At 33.1% G+C, this 24,204-nt stretch overlaps 1 protein-coding gene and 3 long non-coding RNA genes across 4 annotated transcripts; 2 read left to right on the forward strand and 2 right to left on the reverse strand.

Moving 5' to 3' along the window:
- The first annotated feature begins 1,413 nt into the window (after nt 1–1,413).
- LOC133175879 (uncharacterized) lies at nt 1,414–6,723 on the forward strand. Its single transcript, XR_009719338.1, has 4 exons — nt 1,414–1,589; nt 1,713–1,823; nt 3,613–3,707; nt 6,611–6,723. It is a non-coding gene; the product is annotated as an uncharacterized LOC133175879 (long non-coding RNA).
- On the reverse strand, nt 6,439–9,848 carry LOC133175880 (uncharacterized). Its single transcript, XR_009719339.1, has 3 exons — nt 9,461–9,848; nt 8,664–8,810; nt 6,439–7,964 (listed from the first exon to the last, which is right to left on the reverse strand). It is a non-coding gene; the product is annotated as an uncharacterized LOC133175880 (long non-coding RNA).
- Nucleotides 7,169–8,650, forward strand: LOC133175878 (uncharacterized). The gene is made up of 2 exons (XR_009719337.1): nt 7,169–7,297; nt 7,458–8,650. It is a non-coding gene; the product is annotated as an uncharacterized LOC133175878 (long non-coding RNA).
- A 6,558-nt stretch (nt 9,849–16,406) lies between the features above and the next one.
- LOC133175677 (glutamic acid-rich protein-like) lies at nt 16,407–20,854 on the reverse strand. Its single transcript, XM_061310785.1, has 8 exons — nt 20,837–20,854; nt 20,568–20,615; nt 20,298–20,384; nt 20,014–20,058; nt 19,635–19,835; nt 17,652–19,516; nt 16,625–17,480; nt 16,407–16,499 (listed from the first exon to the last, which is right to left on the reverse strand). The coding sequence occupies exons 1-8, from the start codon at nt 20,852–20,854 to the stop codon at nt 16,407–16,409; spliced, it is 3,213 nt and encodes a 1,070-aa protein (XP_061166769.1).
- Nucleotides 20,855–24,204: the final 3,350 nt, after the last annotated feature.

A 24,204-nucleotide genomic window follows, 5' to 3' on the forward strand; every position in this document is an offset into this window, starting at 1 on the left:
AATCACGAGGTTTTCAGTATTGACAGCTCTTTAATAGAACTTTTCAATTGTGAAAAAATTAATTTTAATACTTCTATATTTATTATGATATACTGTATGTTGCATCATTTATTAAACAACTCTGGTACATGCACAGATCTGGGATTTATTTCCAGGGTGATTCCCACATCAACTCTAACAAAATGTCAAACATGGAAATTAATTTTCTTCAGATAAATGACTCCATTTCTTTAACATTTAGGAGGGGTCCATGTGTTTCCAGAGGGTAGGGTAGGCTGGCGTTTAGTTCAAGAATTTTTTTTAATAGAAATTCAATAACTAAAAATCCTGCCCCATCCATATCCAAATATGTGGTAGTTAAAAATAAATCACGCATCTTAATAATTCACTTCTCAGTGCAGCTGTTAGCAAAAAAAAAAAATTAAATAATTGCTATTTATCTGTCTGATATTAAAGCTGTCAACACCTCTGGTTTGGGATAGGATGTAAGCCTAGTTTCGATGTCGTTTATGTATCACCTAGTCTTTGTTATAAAAACATTTTAGATGATCCTCCGCTGACATTTAAAGGTCATTATCTTTTTGTTGTTTATTTGTTTTTTTAATGAATCTTTTGTTTCTTATTTCATTCTTTTTACACAAATCCAAAATCACATTGCAAGGAAATGATTGTATGTTAGGGAAATCAATTGTTTTTATAACTTTCTGTACTGTTATGATACAGACTCCACTCCATGACTCCACAAGACTCCACTCCACTCAGCTTTTTATGGGGCCACAAACTTGTCCTTTAAATGGTTTCCGATAACACTCATTCCATACAGGTATATCGTTGTGAGAAACATATCATGTCATTTTCGTATGAGGCGCCGTTTTGGTATTTACTGCCAAAAATTGATATCACCTATTCGAATAGGTGATATCACCTATTCGAATAGGTGATATCACCTATTCGAATAAGTGATATCACCTATTCAAATTGAATAGGTGATATCACCTATTCGAATAGGTGATATCACTTATTCGAATTGGTGATATCACTTATTCGAATAGGTGATATCACTTATTCGAATAGGTGATATCACCTATTCGAAATGAATAGGTGATATCACCTATTCAAATAGGTGATATCACCTATTCGTGCTGAATAGGTGATATCACCTATTCGAATAAGTGATATCACCTATTCGAATAAGTGATATCACCTATTCAATTTGAATAGGTGATATCACCAATTCGAATAGGTGATATCACCTATTTGCATTTCTTACAACAATAAATAATGAATGCTCCCTTCCTCAAGATTATCTACATTTTCATTGGAACCAAGCAAATTCGGGCTGCATTAGGGTCTGTAAGTCTCGTCACGTGCCTCGCGAGATTTTTCGATAATATTAACTTCCGGGTACCTCACACATGGAGATGCAAGATGTGTATTGCGTTATGCATGTTTATGGTTTACACAAAGCGTATAAGGAAAGTTAAGCAGTTGTACAAAGCCGAAGGGTTCTCCGACTTACGATGGATAAATTGAGGGTCGTAAAAGCTTGGGTGCGAGCAAGTAGGAGGAGAATTTCAATCGAAGTACAGGTAAACAAGTCAGAGAATGTCACCTGTTTCTTGGGTATTCTTGTGAAATAGAAGTCTTATATTATACATTTATATCTGATTAGAATAGTTTTGTTATCATCATTACAACTAATTTATTAACAGATTTTTCTTGAAATCGAGGATAATGATGTTATTACCAGCTGATTAAGGAGGAGTAGTGTAAGTGTCAGATGGGTACGAACGTCATCTTGTGACAGCATCACCTTTGTTTGGGTAAATAATTTGTTCAGAATACGCTTCATTTATCAACAGAAATTAAGCTGTTGCATGTCAGTGGGTCTAGTTTTATAAGTATTCAATGTTTGAAAGCACTTATCAGGTCCAGTACAATCTTTTGATTTAGCTATATAGCTTTATTAAGCTATTCAGAATAGATAGAACGTTCTATCGTTAAAATGATATTGTCCTACGGACCCGGTTTAACGATAGAATTTGTTCCGTGTATTCGCAATGTAGCAAAATAAACACGGGCGATAACTCGAATTCTCTGCATTTTGTATGAAGAATCCAGAGAGTTCCGAATGTCAACATGGCGTTAAATTTGAAGCGAGGAAAAAAACGTTGAGAAAATGAGTTGAATTTTCGTATATATATGGATTAATTTGTAGGTTAAAAGGCATATACAATCTCAAAAATGTTTGTTATGATTAATTTGGTAGTTATTTTCAATGCAACTCCTTTTGTATTCTTCAAAATCATTTCGGAGTGGATCCACTCCGATTTGCTACGTTGCAAGTATATGGGACATATTCTAACTGTGGTGAGGGCTTGTCCCGAGACACAGTTAGATTATTCTAACTATATTCAGAAAAGCTTAATTTAGCTATTTTATATCAGTTTTTCTTAAATGTGTACTTTTCTCAGCATGCACAAAAAGTCGCACCTTGGTGCAGTGATGATACTCAACCTTGAACTCATCTGAAATTGATGCATTATAAAACTCACTCATTAAAATCTCCTTGCATTCATGTAATAATTTTTAGGCCCAAATACTGTACAGCAGTCCTCAAAATACTGGAATTTGGGTGAAAATACTGTACATTGTTCATAAAAAAACTGTAAAAAATATCAACCAAAAATCAATGTAAGAGGTTCATTTTTAGCTCTTCTGAGCCAAAGGCCCAAAGAGCTAATGCTATGGCCATTTGTGCGGTGTGCGTAAACTTTTTAGAATATGGGCCATAACTCAAGAACCCTTTGGCCAATTATTGTCAAATTTGTCACAGGGTATCCTTGGGCCAAGGGCTTCCGTTTATACTAAAACTAGGGTTGTGACCCTTAAACAAGGGGAGATAATTAGGAAAATAGAAACAAATTAAAGAGACTTTGTACTCAAAGTTCTAAAAGTTTTTAGGCTACATGCGCAATTGATACAGTTACTTCTTCAATGAAATTATAAAGGAGGCCAATTATGGTCAAGAAGATAATTGATTGGTAATAATTCAGTACAATGAGAAGCAATCATACTTATCCATGCCTCAATGCACACAAGGTAGTGGACAGTTACTCAAATAATAGAAATTTATCTTTTGCTTAAAAGTATTCAAAAGTTGCAAAGTTGGAGATATCTTTGATTTTGCTTGTTGTTTCGATAGCCCATAGCACATATATGAATAGTCAAATACATGCGACTTTTTGTCTATTTCTTACCAAAATAATTTTTGTGAAAAACTGCATATAAATAGCTAAATTAAGCTATTTTGAATAGCTTAATAAAGCTATATAGCTATTTCAAGCTATATAGCTAAATTAAGAGATTGTACTGGACCTGCTTATTTCCCAACGATAAGACTTTCTTTATATATTCTGCAAATTCTCTCTGCATTTATCATTGAAAAAAATTCATATGACTGCAATTATATGACCATACTCTTCAGTTTAGAGAGCATGTTAAAGAGGATATTTTGGTTAAAGTTTTGGTCTGTTAAGGTTTCAGTCTGTTTCAGTGTTTGAAATATTCTTTCATCTTACACAATTGTATACATTAAAATTTATTTTATAGCTAAAGTACAAGAGAACTGCAGCATGTAAGACTACATGTACATCGACTTTGAATAATCTACCTGGTATATCCTCAAAAAGGCAACTCAAATACAGGTATGAAATTGATGTCACAAAATAAGTTTTTGGACTTGCATTTACTCTTATAATTCATATACATATAAAGCATATAAAAAATAGAAAAGAATTAAAGGTTCATCAGGTGACAGCTCAATCATGTATGGAATATTATTAGGCCAAATAAAAAAATATGTGTGGTTCCCGTTACCCGACCGTTGCTATTTTAGATCCCCAACCCTTAACTTTTTTCTGGCAATTTTCATATTTATTTTCCGGAATTTTCCGTGATTTCCGTCATCCACTTCGGTATTAGTTTTAGTTCCAGCAATGGCGACCTCCATGCAAAAATCGTTTCAACACGTAGTGCAAGTGTTTGATGGTGTTAAATCTAAAGCAAGCTAGCATGGCGCAGCAGTATACCTTTTTCCAGCGCCATGTTTTTTGTTTGTTTGTTTTTTGGTTGCCAAAATTAAATAAATATGCCCAAGAGTGGCGAGATTCAATTAGTTGCTCTGTTTACAGCTGGTTTATAACAAGTGCATGCTGATTAGTCCCTTTATTATTAATGCACGCAAAGGTGTGAAGTCAGGATAGGAAATCACTTCTCGCTTGAAAGCACACAGACAGCTGGCCAGGTAACGTTTTTTGGAGTTAGAGGGAAGATAACATGAGAAAACATTTATTTGATTGCATTGATTATGCAAGAATTAGCCCAATGTGTAAGATAGATTAACTTGTAAATTATTAAATAATTTATATCAGGATCGTTTCTTTTAAACCAAAAGTAGAAAAAAAACAGTTCATGAGGAAACGTGAAAAAGAAGACTGCTGATTTCACCTGAATAAAGTCAACTTGCAAAACACCAATATATATGAGAAATGAGCTTGGATGTATGAAGTCTTCAATGAGGCAAAAAGGTTTCATGAAAGGATTTAAAATTTTAATAATATTAAATATTTGTAATTCTGACGAATTTGAATCATTCTATGTCATCTTGCTTAGGTGATTTATTTTGTTTTAAACATTACTGTACAAAGTATAGGTGTCACATTCTTTTCCTCTGACAGCTCTTAAAAGTTTATCGTTCAAAATTTATTATTAAGTAAAATAAGAATTATTCTGGATAAAAGTAATTAATTTCATTTATAAACACTGATTTTAAACAAAAGGATGTTCACCTTGGACTTTATTTTTTACAAAAAGAAAAGATTGTGTTTTCATTATTTTTATGCCCCTGGATCGAAAGATCCCGAGGGTATATTGTTTTTGTCCTGTCTGTCTGTTTGTCTGTTTATCTGTTTGTCTGTTTATCTGTTTGTCTATCTGTCTGTTGTCAATTTTAACCTTGCCCATAACTTTTGATTGGTTGGAGCTATGACTTTCATATTTCACATGTGTATTCTTTGTGACAAGACCTTTCTTTGGGTACCATCATATTTGACCTTTTGACCTTGACGTTGGAGTTTGACCCACTTTTGCAAAATTTTATGAGACTTTAACCTTGACCATAACTTCTGAACAGTTGGTGCTTGGGGTTTCGAACTTCACATGTGTATTCTTTGTGACAAGGCCTTTCTTTGAATACCAACAACTATGACCTTTTGACCTTGACCTTAGAGTTTGACCTACTTTTGAAAAACTTTAACCTTGGCCATAACTTTTGAACGGTTGGAGCTAGGGCTTTCATACTTCACATATGTAATCCTTGAAACAAGACCTTTCTTTGGATACCAACAACTTTGACCTTGACCGTGATGTTTTACTTACTTTTAAAAAACTTTAACCTTTGCCATAACTTTTGAACAGTTGCAGCTAGGGCTTTCAAATTTAACATTTTTTATCTTTTGGCCTGGATTTTGACTTGCATTTGAGAAACTTTAACCTTCGCCATAAGATGCCATATGGGGGCATCAGTGTTTCACAAACACATCTTGTTGATTTAAAAATATTTGTTTCATATTCATAACTAGGGTGCCCCCTACCAATGTTGACTAGTATATTTCATGCCACATCGAAATGCCACTTATTTTCTCCTTCACTCTGTTCATCCACAAATAAAACATTTCTTTTCTGAACCATAGTTGGAAAAGACTGAATTCAAAATAAACAAAACATTTATTAGTTATGATTTACATACTCAGCTCTTCACAAAATATTTCTGTTTTTTCGCATTCTATAATATACAATTTTAGATTTTATATACCTGTATAAAGTTTAAGACTTCCGCAGCAGATTCCGATGGAGAAATCATGATCTATATTTAAGATTTAATGTATAATGCTTAAGATATCCATTAATTTTACTTATAATATACAATTCTGAAATTAATATCATCCTTTAAAAACAAGGACAGCACTTATCATCTTCGTAAAAACTTAACATTCTAAAAAAAGAAAATATAATATCCAAATAACAGTTAAATAATTCAATTTGCTCATGCTGATTTTCTTCAAACATTGTATTTTCTGGATGAGTATGAACTCGAATGAATAGAATCAGCAAACAACTGTTTAAATACCCAAGACATTTTATTCACACATTAAAGCACATATCTAATCCATATGCTTAAGAGAAAACATATCTAACACTCTACACATAAAATAGTTCACTTATGCTAACGAAAAGAAATAGGTATTATTTGGAAAAATTTAGAAAATCATTTTGTTAAAAAAAAAAAAAAAAATAAAAAATCCCTACCCATCTTCCCTATTTTTTTTGGAGGTGTAACCAGAACCACACATATTTTTTGTTTGGCCTAAACGCTGGGTTTCCAAATGTCAAAATTAAGGGTATTCGATATATTCCATACAAGTTGTCAATCATTTATAAGTGATTTGTACAGAGGTTCATTTGCATATAAATGTTGTTAACATTGTTTTACTGTCTTTATTAACTTGTAATACTAAATTTTATAAATTGACAAATTCATTCTTTTTAGAAAGTGCATATAATTTGGAAAAGAGACCATCAATCCACTGGGGGGTATCGCATGAAAGCAATGATTATAGAATATTGTAAGGTTGGAGGATCGAGTTATAGTACAACAGGCAGGCAAGTAATGGTACTTTGTTCTGGAAATTTTTCGCCCCAGTTAAGTTTTATTTTTCTCATTCTGCCCTCCTTACAAGTAGGTGAATTTAAAACGGGACAAATTCGAAGAAGGCAGCATATATCTTTTAAACACAAATGTGTCTGATCAAATTTTAAAAGGGCAAAATTGTTTTCAAGGGTGAAAGAGTGAATATTTTAAAAATTAGAATGGGGTGAAAATATCCAATAATACAGGTTATATGTATTAAAACAGTACATATGCATTTCTCTTTTCTTTAAAATGAAAATAATTTGTTCTGTAAAAGGACAAATTTTGTTCTGATTTGTATCAAATAAATAAATATGTGCCAGATTTATTATTTTGCAGGCACCTAAGATACCATCAGTTGTGCGTCAAGCTGTGCAAAAATTCTATGTCATGTTACAGAATCTTTCTTAAATACAGGTATATGTCTGCTCATCTGGCAATCTTAGGACATCACTGGATGGTTTTGTTTAAAAAGATTACAGAGTTAACACACACTTCCAGCATGAAGACCAGCCAGTTGCCTCACCTGTCCTGACATTGTTAAAGGTAAATGGCCCTTTCAGAAAAGGATCTGACAATGCAAAGGCTTGCTAATCAATTAAAGATTTCTATTTACTAATAGGTAATTAATTTGAATTTCTGTAGCTTAAAAATTTAATGATGTGAATTAAAAGAAATATTTTAATCAAAATTATTTTTATTTCAGTACTTTGTGACAGTGAAAAGACATGGCTTTAAATTACTGCATCAGAGATCAATCCAGGTTATAAATCTGAGGAAAACAATAAAGCATCACTTCGAGCTACTTATATCACTGCCTTAATAAGTTGTCTGCATGTGTAACTAACAAAGGACAGTGACCAGTTGTACCTATGATATCAGAGGGCATCCTGAAAAACACTCATCACTAAGAATAGAAAACTTCAAATGACTTTTGTATCAATCCTTTTGAATTTCATCTGGCTTGGAATTTCAGTAGCCTTTAGCATCCTTCAAGCATTTCATGAAGTACATGTACCAATTTGCAGGTATAAAATGTTTGAAACAGATTGCTTGTCCCAAATAAAAAAAAGTAAATTCTCTGCCAATTAATAGTGTCATAAGCAGTTGATTGATATCACAGTTCCACTGGCATAGTATTTGTAGTTGAATGGTGCCATTTTTAAGAAAACTTTTCACAAAAACCTGGAAAACATCAGATGGAAAGGAGCATCTACAAGAAAAACAGTGAACACTTTCTTGAATATTAACAATGATATGTCATGTCCATTTACATCCTTTATATAAACTAATTAACCAAATCATAGAGAATTATGTACAAATTTGTCCTTTTGTGTATTCATAGTGTATTAAATTGATTTTACTAATTTATAAATATTTATGTTTTTCACAGTCATTAACATTTACAAATAGAAGTACATATAACATGAAAATATTACATGTTTAGTAGGATAACGTGAAATTGTTATACCACAAAAACCATCGCTGACCTCGCCTCGGTCAGCAATGGTTTTTAAGGGGTAAGAATTTCACATCACCCAAAATAAACAGGTAATATTTTTCTTGTTATAGAATGCATTTTAAAGAAAACAACAAGGTGAAACGAACGTGCAAACATTCTGCACAGTTAACATTTTTTATTACTATATATACTGTTACCCGTAGTCATGCATTTTCAACCATTGGGATGTAATGTCTGGCATGCAGTATGGTAATACCGGTAGTACTTGTTAACAAATGTTTTTTAAACCAATCAAATTTGACTATTTAACATGAAAGTGTATAACAAATTTATCTAGCATAATGGTGTTGTAAGTAACCATGGAATGTGAGCTTGTGTGAACTTGATCCTGAATTATTAAGTTTTGAATATTGTAATAAAGAATTGTGCAGCCTAAACTTTAACTTGTACCTGATTTAAATGGAGTTCCGTCATTAACAAGTTGGAAGTTGTTACACTCTCCATGAGTATAATAACTGGGGGATCTGCTTCATTTGCAGATACATGGATAACACATTCACTCAAAGCGCTGTCCCTTTTTCAGTACCTTGTGCAGCCCTGTAATATGTTATGACAAATGGAGAAAAATGCCTATTTCAAGAAAAAAAAAGTCTGTCTCATAATTGTAGAAGTATTGGAAAAGGGGGGGGGGGGGTGGTCATGAAACTTGGCAGTTAATACAGTTTGTATGTGTAAATGAAAAAAATGCTTTATTCTTTGTAGAATAAAAAATAATTATTTTTTGAGTGTATGTGACCATTTTTATTTCTGAATAGACAGGGTAGCCTACAGAATGACCAATTTTGAGCTGACCATTTTTATTTATTGTAGTAATTAAATTAAAAAAAAATGTGTTTTCTACAAAGATCATATGTTATCGACGTGGTATACAACTTTGTATTCCCATGGTCGATGCATTTGGGTACATCTATTTTTTTATTTGCTTTCAATGACATCGCATTCAATATCCCAATCTCATGTATACCTGTCCAATACTCCAAATTATACCATATTGTAAGCTAAATTAATGCTTTAAATTTATGAAACCAATCTGTAGATAAGCGTGCCTTTTGAATACAGACGATTTTAGAATAAAAACGATTTAATTTTCCCTTTATGCTTAAGTATGTTGGCTAATCTTGGCCCCCTCGGAATAGCTTGTGTTTACGTTATGTAATGAAAAAATAAAGCAATTAAACGCTATTTACCTGCATCTATCAATCCATTTTCTCCTCTTCTTTGCAACAATCGGGAATCAAAACAAACTACAAGTTTAATAATTCCACTGCGATGCTTACAACTTAAGTAATCCATTGTCTCCAAGAACGCTCAGGTACCCGGGAGTTATAAAACGAAAGTGAAAGTCAACGAGACTTACAGACCCTTTGAATTTTCCTATAGTATACATGATAGATAAGTGTAATAAATATAATTTGTGAGCAAAACAAACTACAAATTCTACTGGGCTGCTTAAAACTAAATGCGAAGCTGTAATCCATTGTCTGCAAGAATGGTAAGTTATAAAACGAAAGTGAAAGTAAATGAGAATTAAAGGCTATAGTCTTGGGAGCAGTTGTTATTTCATAAATAATTTGAATAGGTGATATCACCTATTCGAATAAGTGATATCACCTATTCAAAATGATTAAGTGATATCACCTATTCGAATAAGTGATATCACCTATTCGAATAGGTGATATCACCTATTTGATTTGAATAGGTGATATCACCTATTCGAATAAGTGATATCACCTATTCAAAAGGAATAAGTGATATCACCTATTCGAATAAGTGATATCACCTATTCGAATAGGTGATATCACCTATTCGAATAGGTGATATCACCTATTCGAATAGGTGATATCACTCATTCAAATTGAATAGGTGATATCACCTATTCGAATAGGTGATATCACTTATTCGAATAGGTGATATCACCTATTCGAATAGGTGATATCACCTATTCAGAAGCTGAATAGGTGATATCACTTATTCGAATAGGTGATATCACCAATTGAATAGGTGATATCACCTATTCGAATAGGTGATATCACTTTTTGGCAGTAAATACCAAAACGGCGCCTCATATTTTCGGAACAAAACCTGTGAGAGAAATAAACCAAATACCAAGAAAAAAAAACAAAACGGATTTATATATATATATATATATATATATATATATATATATATATATATATATATATATATATATATATATATATATATATATATATATGGATTTATGCTCCTCAATAATGTATACTCATTGGGATGCAAGCAAAAAAACCATACAGCGTACATTGTATACGTACCTAAATGTATATGATGCTAATATTGAGAAGTGGCGTTAAGAAGGGGAAGATACTTTGCTCCTCCCCCAATATACATTTGAAAGAAAAAAAATCTGGAGACTCTAGGCCTTCACCGACCCTCCCTAACCTCGGATTAACGCATATCACATCTCATTTCTAAAGGTTTAATTATAAATTGTGGTGAAAAAGTAGGGGATCAAATTTCTATGGGGGTCATTTTTCAACGTGTGTGGAGTCATAGAATTACTGGCCTGGAAGGGTTTTTTACGGTCGAAAAATGACCCTACTTGCCGTAGAAAATTGACCGTTGGGTCATTTTTCTACGAAGAAATTTGATCTCCCGGTCAATATTCTACGGGGGTCACTTTTCGTCGTTACACCTGCGACAATATGTACAATACGACAATTGTCGTCCATCGGCAGTGAGGGTAGGTACATATTGTCGCTGACGACAATATGTAAATAACAACAATATGTAGTATTGTATATAGTATATAGAAGTATTATTTTATTGTAGCCCCACACTACCCACAGGGGTCATGATTTGAACAAACTTTCATAATAATTACCTGCATGAGGCTACTTCTATATAATAATGACTAATCTTAGCTTTTCCTGTTCTTAAGAAGAAGATTTTTTAAAGATTGTTACTGTGTTCCCTTATGTAAAACGTCGCACATTTTGGCCCCACCATTTCCTCGGCGGACATGATTTTAAAAAAAGAATCTGAACTACTTATTGAGGAAAATTCGATATAAATATGATACAAAACATGTTTTTTTAAAGATTCTAGTAGATTTTTCCTTATTATTCCTATGTAAAACTTAAATTTGATTGCTTTTTGTGGCTCCACCCCACCCAGAGGGTCATGATTTGAATAAACTTGAATATACACCATACCTGAGGACTCTTTTATATAAAAATGACTAATCACGACTTTTTCTGTGCTTCTTCAGATGATTTTTTTCATTTTTCCCTTGTATAAAACTTTGATTGCCCATGTATATTGTATGCTCTTATTCATTCTTATATATAAATTATACAAACATGACTATATGTTCACAACTAGTTGCAGAAGTGTTTATGAAGCTCTTCAAAAATAATTTGGTTAACAGACTGCACACCTGTACATGCTTCAAGATGTGTTCTAGTTTTTTTTAAATATTTTTTTTTTCTAAAAGAGCATTTAAAAGTACATATGTATTTCTTATACAAAAAAAAATTCTAAGGCATTTCACTATTGACATAATGTAACTTCACTTGCCTCGGAAACTCTTTAAATTGGCTTCATCGGCATCGGAAAGATTTGCCGATCGATTATGGTCAGTTTTACTTTCAGACGCAAGTACATCTTTTAGTCAAAGATTTCCGACCCGAATGTTACTTACTTATGCTTTTCAAAGAATATCTGGGAATAGTTTTAAAAATGTCGTAAGACATCCTAAGTAGGAATTTATGAAAGAAAGTGATAAAACGTTTAATGTATTTTTTTTAAGAGATGAATTTAAGTTTTGAGAATTCATGAGGACGTGAACTACGACGCTTCACGTCGGTATATTTCATGAAACACGTTAGCGCTTCATGATAAATATGCAGACTTGAAGCGTTGAAGCGTTGTAGTCATGAATTCTCATAATTTAAAATCATATATCATATTTACATTATTTTTTTAATGATTGGCCACATATTTTTGTCATTCAACGTTCATTTTTGAAAAAAAAAAATTGCACTATTTTTCCTTCAATTACATCACAATGGAAATATATATTCTTACTCTCCCGCAGTAGTTCATGAGAACGTAAACTTTTTCTAGGTTTGCAAAGAATCTTAAGGAAAAATATTTGCATTGGAAATGTAAATATTAATATGTCAAATAAAAAATCATTTCCAGTGTTTGTTTTATATCAATAAAAATGACTCAACACCTTGAGATCTTCCCGTCCTATAAAAAGTAAACATAACGCGAAGTAATATTTATTTTATGGGAGAAAAGTGGTAAGGGAGGATTGGAAGTTGTAACCTTACCCCAGTTAACTAGCCTGAAAATGACCTCCTACACACGATGCACACCCCTCGATATTTATATCTTTGACATAGAGCGGAATTACGTATACATATTCTATTTTACGCTTCGACCGGACACAAATTTGGGGTTTCCCTTAAAAATACGTGAACACTGCCATTCTTTTTATAATATATGGGGAGGGGGGGTTACCAATCTTTTATTCGCAACTCCTGTATACCATTGATATATATTAAACGAGAGATTTACAGAATCCTCAATTTATATTGTACCTCCTATTTACGTTTCGATCGGACTTTTGGGGTTGTATCAAAATTTTAAAATTAATTTTCTACTTGACATGTATATCTACGCCCAGTTGTGTTCACATGCCGTGTAGCGAATACACTACAAGGATAAAGATTGTCCATTTTCTTATTTAAAAAAAAAAACAGTGCAATTTTGTCTAAGAATGGACAGTTTTTCTAACTTATTGCACAGCTACTGACAACTTTATATACATGAGTATTTTGAAATTTCCCTATGCTAGTTAAAGTATGAAATACACAGATTATTACCGCAATGTCAGATGATAACCGTAACGTCAGATGATAAACGTAACGGGAGATGATAACCAACATATTAGATAATTACCGTAAAGTTTACAATAACAATGATTACTGTAATGTCAAATGATAATTGTACCGTCAGATAATTACCATAACGTCAATTAATTACCGTATCGTTAGTTGATTACCGTCAGATGAATACCGTAACGCCAGATGATTACCGTAACGTTTGATGATTGCCATAACGTCAGATGGTTACCATAACGTCTGATGATTACCGTAACGTTTAAATTGGGTGAATGACTAGACCATCGTTGACCTCGTCGTTGCTCAAGCCTGGATGACGACAGAAGGGATACAAACTATATGCTTCCTGACTGGACGCTGTATATAACTCCTGCTTGCCGTCAGGATATCTGTATATGACTGCATTTGGAGACAATTATCAGCTATATTTTCTGAACTAGTGATCTAGATTAAAATTTCTGACAGAGGTTGTATTTTCAAGTGATACACAAGCTCAACAGTCAGACGCTTCACGAGATATACATGTACATTTTATAAACAAAGGGATTAGGTTTTTTCTTAGCAATACTAGTAAATATAAGTACAATGACAAGTCTTAATACTAGTAATCCTGTTGGATCTGCACTGCAGTACAATCTTTCAAAAGTCAAATTGATATAAGGAATCTTAAAATCAAGTTAACTCTTTATTCAAACAGCATTTCATTGGTTTTATTCCTGACATTTGTTTGTACATTTGAACATGAAATTCGTTTCCAACTCCAAGAAGTAAGAGGATGGGGCATATTTTTGGGAGCCCAATTTTCACAGAAATTACGTATGGTTATTACACTTCTTAAGAACTGCCTCTCTTTATCTTTGGCTTATTTTACCTTGAGTATTTTTAGAACTGTGTCTCCCTATCTTTGCCCTATTTTACTTTGTTTCATCTCATTGTGACCACTGACCAGGAACTGTCAGTCAATGGCAAGGGACACCTGTATATTAAAGGATCCGTAAATCATGTCACATTTTATCATTGACCATTTTTTGCCCTCGGATCTGTGGGACATTTTCCCTGAGCACAGTATATTTTTTCTAACAACTATTTCCTGCTTAATTAATGAAAAGAGAATATTTGGTTTTGTTTGTCTAGGTATACTAGTACTTTGATTTAATGCCAACCCGATACCAGCACTGTGTCCCCCCGTTAAATTAAAACTAAACCGTGTACCCTCACCTGAAGAAGCTTTCTGCAATACAAACATGACACCTGGGTCAAGATTTTTCATAAAGAAGATTGAAAAATATGAAAATATCGAATTTTTTTTAGTTCTTTTTCAGAGCAGGGGGGGGGGGGGGAGTTATAACTATTAATAATCCACATCAATTCTTACAAAATGTCTCAGAAACTTTTTGACAAGAAAATGATAAAATGCAAGCGTCCCAGTGCAAAGTTCTGTTTAGAAAAAAATACAGCAAAACGCTTCAGATTTTATTCTCTGATTATTTCGAAGTCAAATTGAGATGAACACGTTTCCATGTAGCACAAATTCAGTTTGATTCCCAAGTTTATTTACGTCATACTAGGAACCATATCTTATATAAAATAAACAGGACACTTTTTCCATTTTTCTTCTTTTTTTGATTTATTCATTCATTCATTTATTTTTTTGAGAAAGAATAAATATACCTGTATGTAAAAATAGTTGTTTGGTAGTGCCGATTCAAATTTGCTCAAGTTGTATACTAAAAAATATAGAATTTTTCAATATTTATATAGCCTTTTCTGTATTTTTATGTTAAAAAGAATGTTGGAATGTATGCATAAAATTAAAAACTTTTATCATCGTTAAAACTATGCGAAAAAGTTATGGCTCACTGAGAAATCAGCAATGGATCTCGGAAAAGGAACAAAATGTATTCTATTCAAAATTCATTCGCATGGTATTGTATTTTAGAGGAAATGGGATTTAATTCTACAAGTGGTAATCCAACTTATACCCATAGCTCCCTTCCTAAGGAGGAAATTCTTCAAATCATTTGTTAGTTTTGAATATTTTTCAATGAAAATGAAACTCGTAAATTTACGTGCCTTGTCATTGGTCATTTGCAAAATTATTTTGTTAAAAACATTCTGATTGTACACACAAGTACTTTGAAGTTGATATTGAAAAGATGCGTGACTTTCTGATTGACAATATCTATGTGGTTTTTGGAGACCAGGTCTTCCAACAATCTGTTGGAATTTCCATGGGTCCAATTGCGCCTCCGTATTAGCAGACCAATTTTTGTATTCATATGAAGCAAAATTTATACAAAATCTTATGCATGAGAAAAAGAAAACCCTTGCTGTGGCCTTTAACTCGACATTTAGATATATCGACGACGTATTATTAATTAAGAATAGTCATTTCCATTCATATATCGACACGATATATCCCAGTGAGCTTGAAATAAAAGATACCACAGAGTCTGACACATCTGTTTCATGTTTGGATATTTTACTACAAAAATACGTTAATCTAACAGCAAAGCTTTATGATAAACGTGATGACTTTAACTTTTCAATCGTCAACTTCCTTTATACTTATGCAGCAATATACCTTCATCACCTGAATATGGGGTTTATATCTCTCAGTTGATTCGATACGCAAGAGCATGCTCTACGTATGAACAATTTCTAAAACGAGGTAAGTTATTGAAAAAACAAGTTGATGAAACAAGAATATCAACAGTTTCCTTTAAAGTCATCATTTGGTATGCCCCATGGTCGATACAATGACCTTGTCAGCAAATACAATCTATTATTAAGGCAAATGCTGACTGGCGTTTTTCATAATTATTGTTAGGCTTTACCAACTGAATTGTCGACGGATTTTTCCATTATTTCCCGATCATGACAAGGAGCAAACGGCGGGTGTGACCGGTTGGCAGGGGATACTCACTCTTCCATGGCACCTGATCCCACCTCAGATGTTTTAGAGGTTCTTATATAAGTTTGCTCTGCTCCTGATTTGTATTGTTCGAACAGACTTTTGAGCTTGAATACTGTTCGTTATCTCCATATATTTCATTCTGTTATATGTGAAGAAATTAAGTAACATTGGTACTGTGATAATAGAAGCACAAAACAAAGGTTTATAAAATAACTTTATATAATCAAAGATATAAAAATATATGTAAACAAATAAAAATATTAACAAATAAATACATTTATAAATACATATTTTTGCTGCCATTTGTAAATCTATATTTTTCAAACGTTATTTTTTAACAAGTTTCCTCATTCTCTCCAGAAATCCAGTTCTCTCTGTTCTTTTCTTTATTTCTTTCTTTTTATTCTGATTTTCCTTCTTCTGAAAAGATATGTGTTTAAAAAAATCAAATTACAAATATATAATTAATAAAACAAATGAACCACATCAAGTCACAAATTGTATAGTGAAAAATACATGTATGATAGCGAAAAAAATGTACTCACAGATAAACATGATGTTCCACATAGGAATCTGTACCAGAAAGGCTGCCTGTTCTGGGTATTAATGTCATCCTCCATATCAAATTTTGTCTCCTCCTTCTCTCCTTTCAATCTTTCTTCCTTACATGTTTGCATTTTTCTCTCGTTCTTAATCTCTGTTTCCTCCTCCTTTTGTGCCTTTAATTTTTCCTCTTTTCTTTTCTTTGTGTTTATTTTCTTCTCTTGTTTTTCTGCCTCCAACATCTTAATCTTCTTTTCTATATCTGACCCCTCCCCCATTTCTTCCTCTAAATTATCAATTTTCTTTTCTACATCGACTTTCTCCTCCTGTTTTTCAGCTTCTGACTTTTCCATCCCTCTCTCCTCTGACGTCTCTATTTTATCTCCTTTCTCTAACTTATACTTCTCTTCCTCTTCTGATGTCTTTATCTTATTCGCTTTGTTTAATGACTTATTTTTCCCTTTCTCCTCTGATGTCTCTATCTTATTCCTTTTGTCGGATGTATCCTTCTCGTCTTCCTCTAACGTATTTATCTTATTCGTTTTGTTTAATGACTTATCTTTCTTTTCCTCTTCTGATGTCTTTATCTTATTCGCCTTGTTTAATGACTTATTTTTCCCTTTCTCTTCTGATGACTCAATCTTATTCCATTTGTCCAATGTATCCTTCTCTTCCTCCTCTGACGTCTTTATTTTATTTCCCTTCTTTGACTTATCCTTTTCTTCCTCCTCTGACGTCTCTATGTTATTTTCTTTGTTTGACCTATCCTTCGTTTCCTCCTCTGGTGTCTCTTTCTTATTTCTTTTGTCTGACTTATTCTTCTCTTCCTCATCTGACATCCCTTTCTTATTTTCTTTTCTGTTTATCAACCTCTGATGTATATAACTTATTTCCTTTGTCTGACGTTTCTTTCTCTTCCATCTCTGAAGTCTCTATCTTATTTTCTTTGTCTGTCTTATCCTTCTCTTTTTTTCTAACTTCTCTATCTTATTTCTCTTTCTCTATTTATCTTTCTCTTTCGCCTCAGACGTTTCTGTCGTATTTCCTTTGTCTGGCCTATTCTTCTCTTCCTCTTCTGAAGTCTCCATCTTATTTCCTTCATCTGACATATACTTCTCTTCCTCCTCTGACTTCTCTATAATATTTCCTTTATCTGAATTATCATTCTCTTTCTCCTCTGACGTTTCTGTCTTATTTCCTTTGTCTGACATATACTTCTCTTCCTCCTCTGACTTCTCTATCTTATTCCCTTCATCTGATTTATCCTTTACTTCCTCCTCTGACTTCTCTATTTTATTTCCTTTGTCTAGTTTATCCTTCTTTTCCCCCACTGACGTCTCTATTTTATTTCCTTTGTCTGACTTTTCCTTTATTTTCTCCCATGAAGTCTTCTTCTTTTTACTTTTGTCTGTTTTATCCTTTTTTTCCTCTTCTGACGTCTCTATGTTATTTTCTTTGTTTGACTTAAACTTCTCTTCCTCCTCTGAAGTCTCTTTCTTATTTTCTTTTTCTGTTTTATCCATCTCTTCGTCTTCTGACGTATCTAACTTATTTCCTTTGTCTGACTTTTCTTTCTCTTCTTCCTCTAAAGTCTCTATCTTATTTTCTTTGTCTGGCCTATCCATCTTTTCCTCCTCTGAAGTCTCTATCTTATTTCCTTCATTTGACTTTTCCTTCCTTTCCTCCTCTGACTTGTCTATCTTATTTCCTTTGTCTGGTTTATCCTTTTCTTCATCCTCTGATATCTCTATATTATTTTCTTTGTCTGACTTTTCCTTCTCTTCCTCCTCTGACGTTTCTATCTTAATTCCTCTGTCAGGTTTATCCTTCTCTTCTTCCACTGACGTCTTTATCTTTTTTCCATTGTCTGATTTATCCTTTTCTTCCTCATCTGAAGTCTCGTTCTTTTTGCTTTCGTCTGTTTTATCCTTCTTTTCCTCTTCTGACGTCTCTCTGGTGTTTTCTTTGTTTAACTTTTCCTTCTTTTCTTCCTCTGATGTCTCTTTCTCATTTCCTTTATCTGACTTATAGTTTTCTACCTCCTCTGAAGCCTCTTTCTTATTTCCTTTTTCTGTTTTATCAAACTCTTTATAATCTGACATATCTAACTTACTTCCTTTGTCTGACTTGTCTTTCTCTTCCTCCTCTGAAGTCTCTATCTTTTTTTCTTTGTCTGGCTTATCATTCTCTTCCTCCTCTGACTTCCCTGTCTTATTTCCTTCATCTGACTTATCCATCTCTTCCTCCTCTGACTTCTGTATCTTATTTCCTTCATCTGATTTATCCTTCTCTTCCTCCTCTGACTTCTCTATCTTATTTTCTTCATCTAACTTATCCTTCTCTTCCTCCTCTGACTTCCCTGTCTTATTTTCTTCATCTAACTTATCCTTCTCTTCCTCCTCTGACTTCCCTGTCTTATTTCCTTCATCTGATTTATCCTTCTCTTCCTTCTCTGACTTCCCTGTCTTATTTTCTTCATCTGACTTATCCTTCTCTTCCTCCTCTGACTTCTCTGTCTTATTTTCTTCATCTGATTTGTCCTTCTCTTCCTCCTCTGACTTCCCTGTCTTATTTCCTTCATCTGATTTATCCTTCTCTTCCTTCTCTGACTTCCCTGTCTTATTTCCTTCATCTGATTTATCCTTCTCTTCCTCCTCTGACTTCTCTGTCTTATTTTCTTCATATGATTTATCCTCCTCTGACTTCCCTGTCTTATTTCCTTCATCTGATTTATCCTTCTCTGACTTCCCTGTCTTATTTCCTTCATCTGATTTATCCTTCTCTTCCTCCTTAGCTGGCTTTATCCTTTCTCTTACATCTGATTTCTCCTCATTCGATGCTTCTTGTGATTCACTCTTTTTATTTGTGTTTGATTTCCCCTCCTCTGTGTTTTCCTCTGATGGGTCATATTCTTCTCTTGGTATGTAACTTTTCTTCTTTTATTTCTTCTGTCTCTGATTTCTGTCTTCTTTTTTCCTTGGTTTTCCCATCTGTCTTTAATCTCTTCTCTACCTCCACTTTCAGCATCTCAACTTGTTTTTTCAATATCTTTCTCTTCAAATTCTCCTCTTCTTTCTCCATTCTCAATTTTGTCCTCTTGGTTCTCGGTTTCTTTTGCTTAGCATCTGCTATTTGTTTTGCTTTTGTCTTTATTTTTCCATCCTTCTTTTCAATCATCTCATCTTTTAAATTCAGAAAAGCCAAATGTTCTTCCTAAAAGTTAACCCATTTAAGATATAAATAACTAAATGTCTGCGTGAAAGTCTCATGGAATAAGTCTTTTATATAAACATGTATATTTTATGAAAAAAAATCACTGTTACCAATTTTTAATAGTGTTACTACACCTTTACAATCATTTTATTTGTAGGCAGTAAAAAATATCACCTACCACAGTTTTCTTTGTCTCTTCCTCGAAATTCATTTGAGTTTCATTCTACAAAAGTAGATGTGTATTAAGTTTCAATAATTTTAAACATCTTTTAAGAAATGTAAACATATGGTTTTAATTATCAAAGGGAAAAAAACCCATGTATTTCCATTTCTGGGATGAAATGGACCTTCAGTGTCATCCCCCTTTTTTCCAGATTCGAGGAACCAAATATTCAGAAGCAATTAATCAGAAAATCACTCATACCAATGTTCTAGGAGAATGACTTTTACTGTATATCTCACCTTTTCTTCCTTTAATTTCTCCTCTTCCACCTTTTCTACCATCTCGGCCCAGTTGTAGTGGAATTTGAGAATCGGCAACTTCTCGTCCTGGAAGTAAATCATGTAAGCATGAAGCCCCTTATGCAGTATGAATTTTTACTTTTCTTTGTACAACCAAGCTTGAATGCTTTAATCCAAGCATTAACGCAATCCAGGGCAAGTGTAGCTTGAACCCCCCCCCCCCCCCGTTGTTTTCTTATTCCTTCATTTAGATTCAGTAATTCCGCTTACCACACTTTTTACAGTCTCCTTCCCAAAATCCAGTATTTCATTTTCGTTCTGCAAAGATAAGACCAAAAAAATATATAATTGTAACACCTTCTTGGGGAGGGGGGGGGGGTAGTAAGATGATATTGCGCACACATAACTAACACGTGAAATCTATCTTGAAGTTGGTGGATTTTTTTAAAGTCACCAGAAAACCAAGTAATTAAGTAATAAAACTTCCTCCACCAATGCTCAAAGAACAAATTTTTCTTGTTATTGACCTGATAACAAACCTTGATAGGACTTATCATATTTTTTTCCAAATACAGTAACTGTTTCGCTTCTGCTGGATCAATGAAAAGAATGACAACAATATTTCGCCATTCGTAGTTAAAGTCAATATTCTGACGTCACAATTGATATTGTGACGTTAAAAAGTATTCTGAATAATCAGTGATTGAAGGTCAAGATCTAGTAAATGATTTTAGACTGCCTTTTTGATGTTAGATCCATTATGACGTCATAATCAAATTAAACTTTCTTTTTCCCGTACTTTACAGCTGTAAAAGAATTATGTAGAAAATAAAGTACTTTTCTGGAATTCAATTTGAAATCATGTGAAAAGTAATCCCGAAACCTATTTTCAATTTAATATTATTTTAAAGAAGAGGCTAAGAACATACAAAATACCGTTTTCTGAGAGACTGTAGGCAATCTGGATACATTTAATTTGTCTGGTATGGAAAAAACTCCCATATTCATGACTGATTTTCTTAATTTTTCATTGAAAATGAAAGTTTAAGGAAGAGATTGCAAGGGTACATGAAAAAAATCCGCTCTATGATTTTTTCTCATTTTTACATATAATTTGCCTTACGTTAATCGTATCATAATTTGAAAATTTCAACCATGGTCATCAGGGTTATAAGGAAGATATGGTTGCCATGGTAACCACCGTTTTTCAATATTTTGATATTTATGTACTGAAATTTTAAGTATGCTATACAGGTATCAAAATTGAAACAAATTAAATAATTTTCACCAGATATTAAATAATATGCTTTATATTCATCGAAAATAAAAATTGTATCGGAAACTATTGATAGGTGTACTAATGCCACAGTTACTTTGGGGAGTAGTCATTGTAAATTTGCAGTAATATTTTCACCCCAAGAGCAGTTTTCAACGTCTTGACAAAAAATTGCCCAATGAATTTTCCTAAAATTAATATATTTTGTAACAATTATTATAAGTGACTTATGGTTAAAATATGAAGTGGGATCATCACATTCTTTTTTAAGTTACATGCATTTCAATACCCCCCCCCCTTCCTAAAATATTAAAAGATTTCATAAATTTTAATCTGATGGTTTGTTGCTGAACCTTTAATATGCATAGTCTGATTTAAAAAAAAAAACTATAGAAAATACGTATAGATTAATAAATACTTTTTCCTGAAAATCTTGTGGTGGTTGCTCATTTTATACGTAGAGCAGAATGATAGCAGAATGATATAAGTATCATGTACACAAAAAACAACAATATGCATATTTTTTTTAATTTCCTCATCTCCAAAATATTCATTCCGTTATTATATCAATATAAGTATATACATTCTAAACCAGTGCACAGTGGTCTAAAGGCCAAATTGTTCATGCTCTGAACACTCATCGAGTTCTCTGCACTGTGCCTTGGTATCGGAAAGGCAGGGGGGGGGGGGCAGTCACTTGAACACATTGAATGAATAGGTTATTTCAGAGATTCAGAGAACTTGTACCTGCAATATATATCGTATATAAAAATCCTAGCTATTATCTTATTTGACAAATTTTAGTGATTTGCTATTTCATATTTACATTTGCAAATATTTTTCCTTCAGATTCATTGCATGTTAGAAAACAATTCATTTTCTCATGAACTAGGTAAACCTACATATCTCCATTGTGACGTCATAATGCCACATTTGACGTCAAAACTATAGTGCAAACTGTTTTGTTTCAAAAATAATCGTAGAATGACATTTATAAATTTGCGCTTCATGCTCACGCGGTTCATGAAATATGCTGAGGTGAAGCGACTTTGTTCATGTCCTCGTGAATTTTAAAAATTAAATTCATTTTTCAAATATATTCCCGTGAGCATGATATGCTGCAATGTTTTTTTTAAAGTAACGTTATATGCTCAAAATAATTTACCTGGTACCTCCGTAGTACCTCGATTGTCAGAATTAACCTCTCTTAGTTTCGTCTGTCATTCTTACACGCGTATTTTTTGCTAGATTTGTGAAAATTTGCAAAAAGAAACTTTTATTTTCTGTCAGAAGAAGTGTGTTAAGTTTCAATTTTTACTAAATAAAACTTTTACCACAACAAATGTTTACGCAATATATGTGCCGACGATTCAATGTTTACATGGTCGATGTAAGAGTTGAAAATGCTAGAGAAGATCTTACAGAGGAAAACAATTTCCTCTGCGATATTTTTAAAACTACGTTCATGTCCAGCATGCGACCTCAAACTGGTCTATACACGAATATATGAAAATCGCATTCGTTTATCTGTCCATCCATATAAGCCTATATTCATTATAATCACTGAGAAAATCACGCATTCTGAAGCTTCTAGGAAATGAATATCTATTCATAGATGTAGATCCTATAGGAAAGAAACCGATCTCAAATAAAATTCTAATATTTTAAATAAAACTAGAGGACATAAAGATCCAGATATGAATTAAATTTATTCATGAAATAGATTTCAGTGTTCAGAACTACGACAAAAGGTAGACGTGTCAAAACGAAAAAACACAGGGATAAAAATATAAAATACATGGCTACTGTCTTGAAATATAAGCGATATTTAGGCGAGGGTAAGAAAACGTGATGGAGGGCGAGGCTTGCCGAGCCCTCCTTCACGTTTTCGACCCGAGCCCAAATATCGCTTATATTTCAAGACAGTATCGATGTATTTTGTTTATCCTGCAACATATTTTTACATTTGACGTCCAACAGGAGCTATTTTCAACAGATTTAGGCACATCTCTGCAGTTGAAACTAGGACGCCACGGCGTAAACATTGCAATGTGTATGACGTCACAATGCTTTTAGAACGTCGGAATACATGCACGAGGCTTTATTAGGGCATTGACCGAATAAAGCTTTGGTTTATTAGGTTACCTTTATTAGGTCAATGCAAGGGGTAGTTGCAGGATAAAAAAAAAATCCGCGTCACGCTCACCAACACTCTGCAACATCACATATTTATCTTATTCTTTCTTTGTTTTAAAAACATTGCCACGAAGATCTTTTGTCATGGGCGTAATCATAATCACGCTCCTTATTCAGCTGTTATTCCGGAAATGGTTACCGTAAATCTTCTTTTTTTAAACATCACATGAGTCGGTCACGTGACGCCTTGCAATCGCTTCCTTAAGATATGATTTTTCGTCTTGTTTGCCTACAAATTATGCCCCGAAACACCTTATTTGACCAAGCTATACTTATAAAGCTTCATTAAATGAATTTATTTCTCAAATTTGAGAAATCTGTAGGCTCCTTTTATTTACTAGATCTTGACCTTAATATCACAATTATTTTTGAAAAATAGCAGATTCTTAAAAAGTAGTGGTATTTAAGAGATACTTAGTGAATTATTAAAACTCC

Source organism: Saccostrea echinata, unplaced genomic scaffold (genome assembly GCF_033153115.1).
Source record: "Saccostrea echinata isolate AGI-Se365-2 ecotype Australia unplaced genomic scaffold, CSIRO_AGI_Sech_v1 ptg000064l, whole genome shotgun sequence".
NCBI lineage: Eukaryota > Metazoa > Mollusca > Bivalvia > Ostreida > Ostreidae > Saccostrea > Saccostrea echinata.

Bases quoted from the DNA above. Each gene is read 5' to 3' on its own strand.
- LOC133175677 (XM_061310785.1), bottom strand. The intron at 19,836-20,013 runs GTAGGTGATATT...GTTAACTTTTAG, and splicing joins AAGAGACAAAGAAAACTGTG to GAAGAACATTTGGCTTTTCT. The intron at 17,481-17,651 runs GTCTGAGGCGAA...GTTGATAAACAG, and splicing joins AAAGGAAATACGACAGAAAC to AAAAGAAAATAAGAAAGGGA.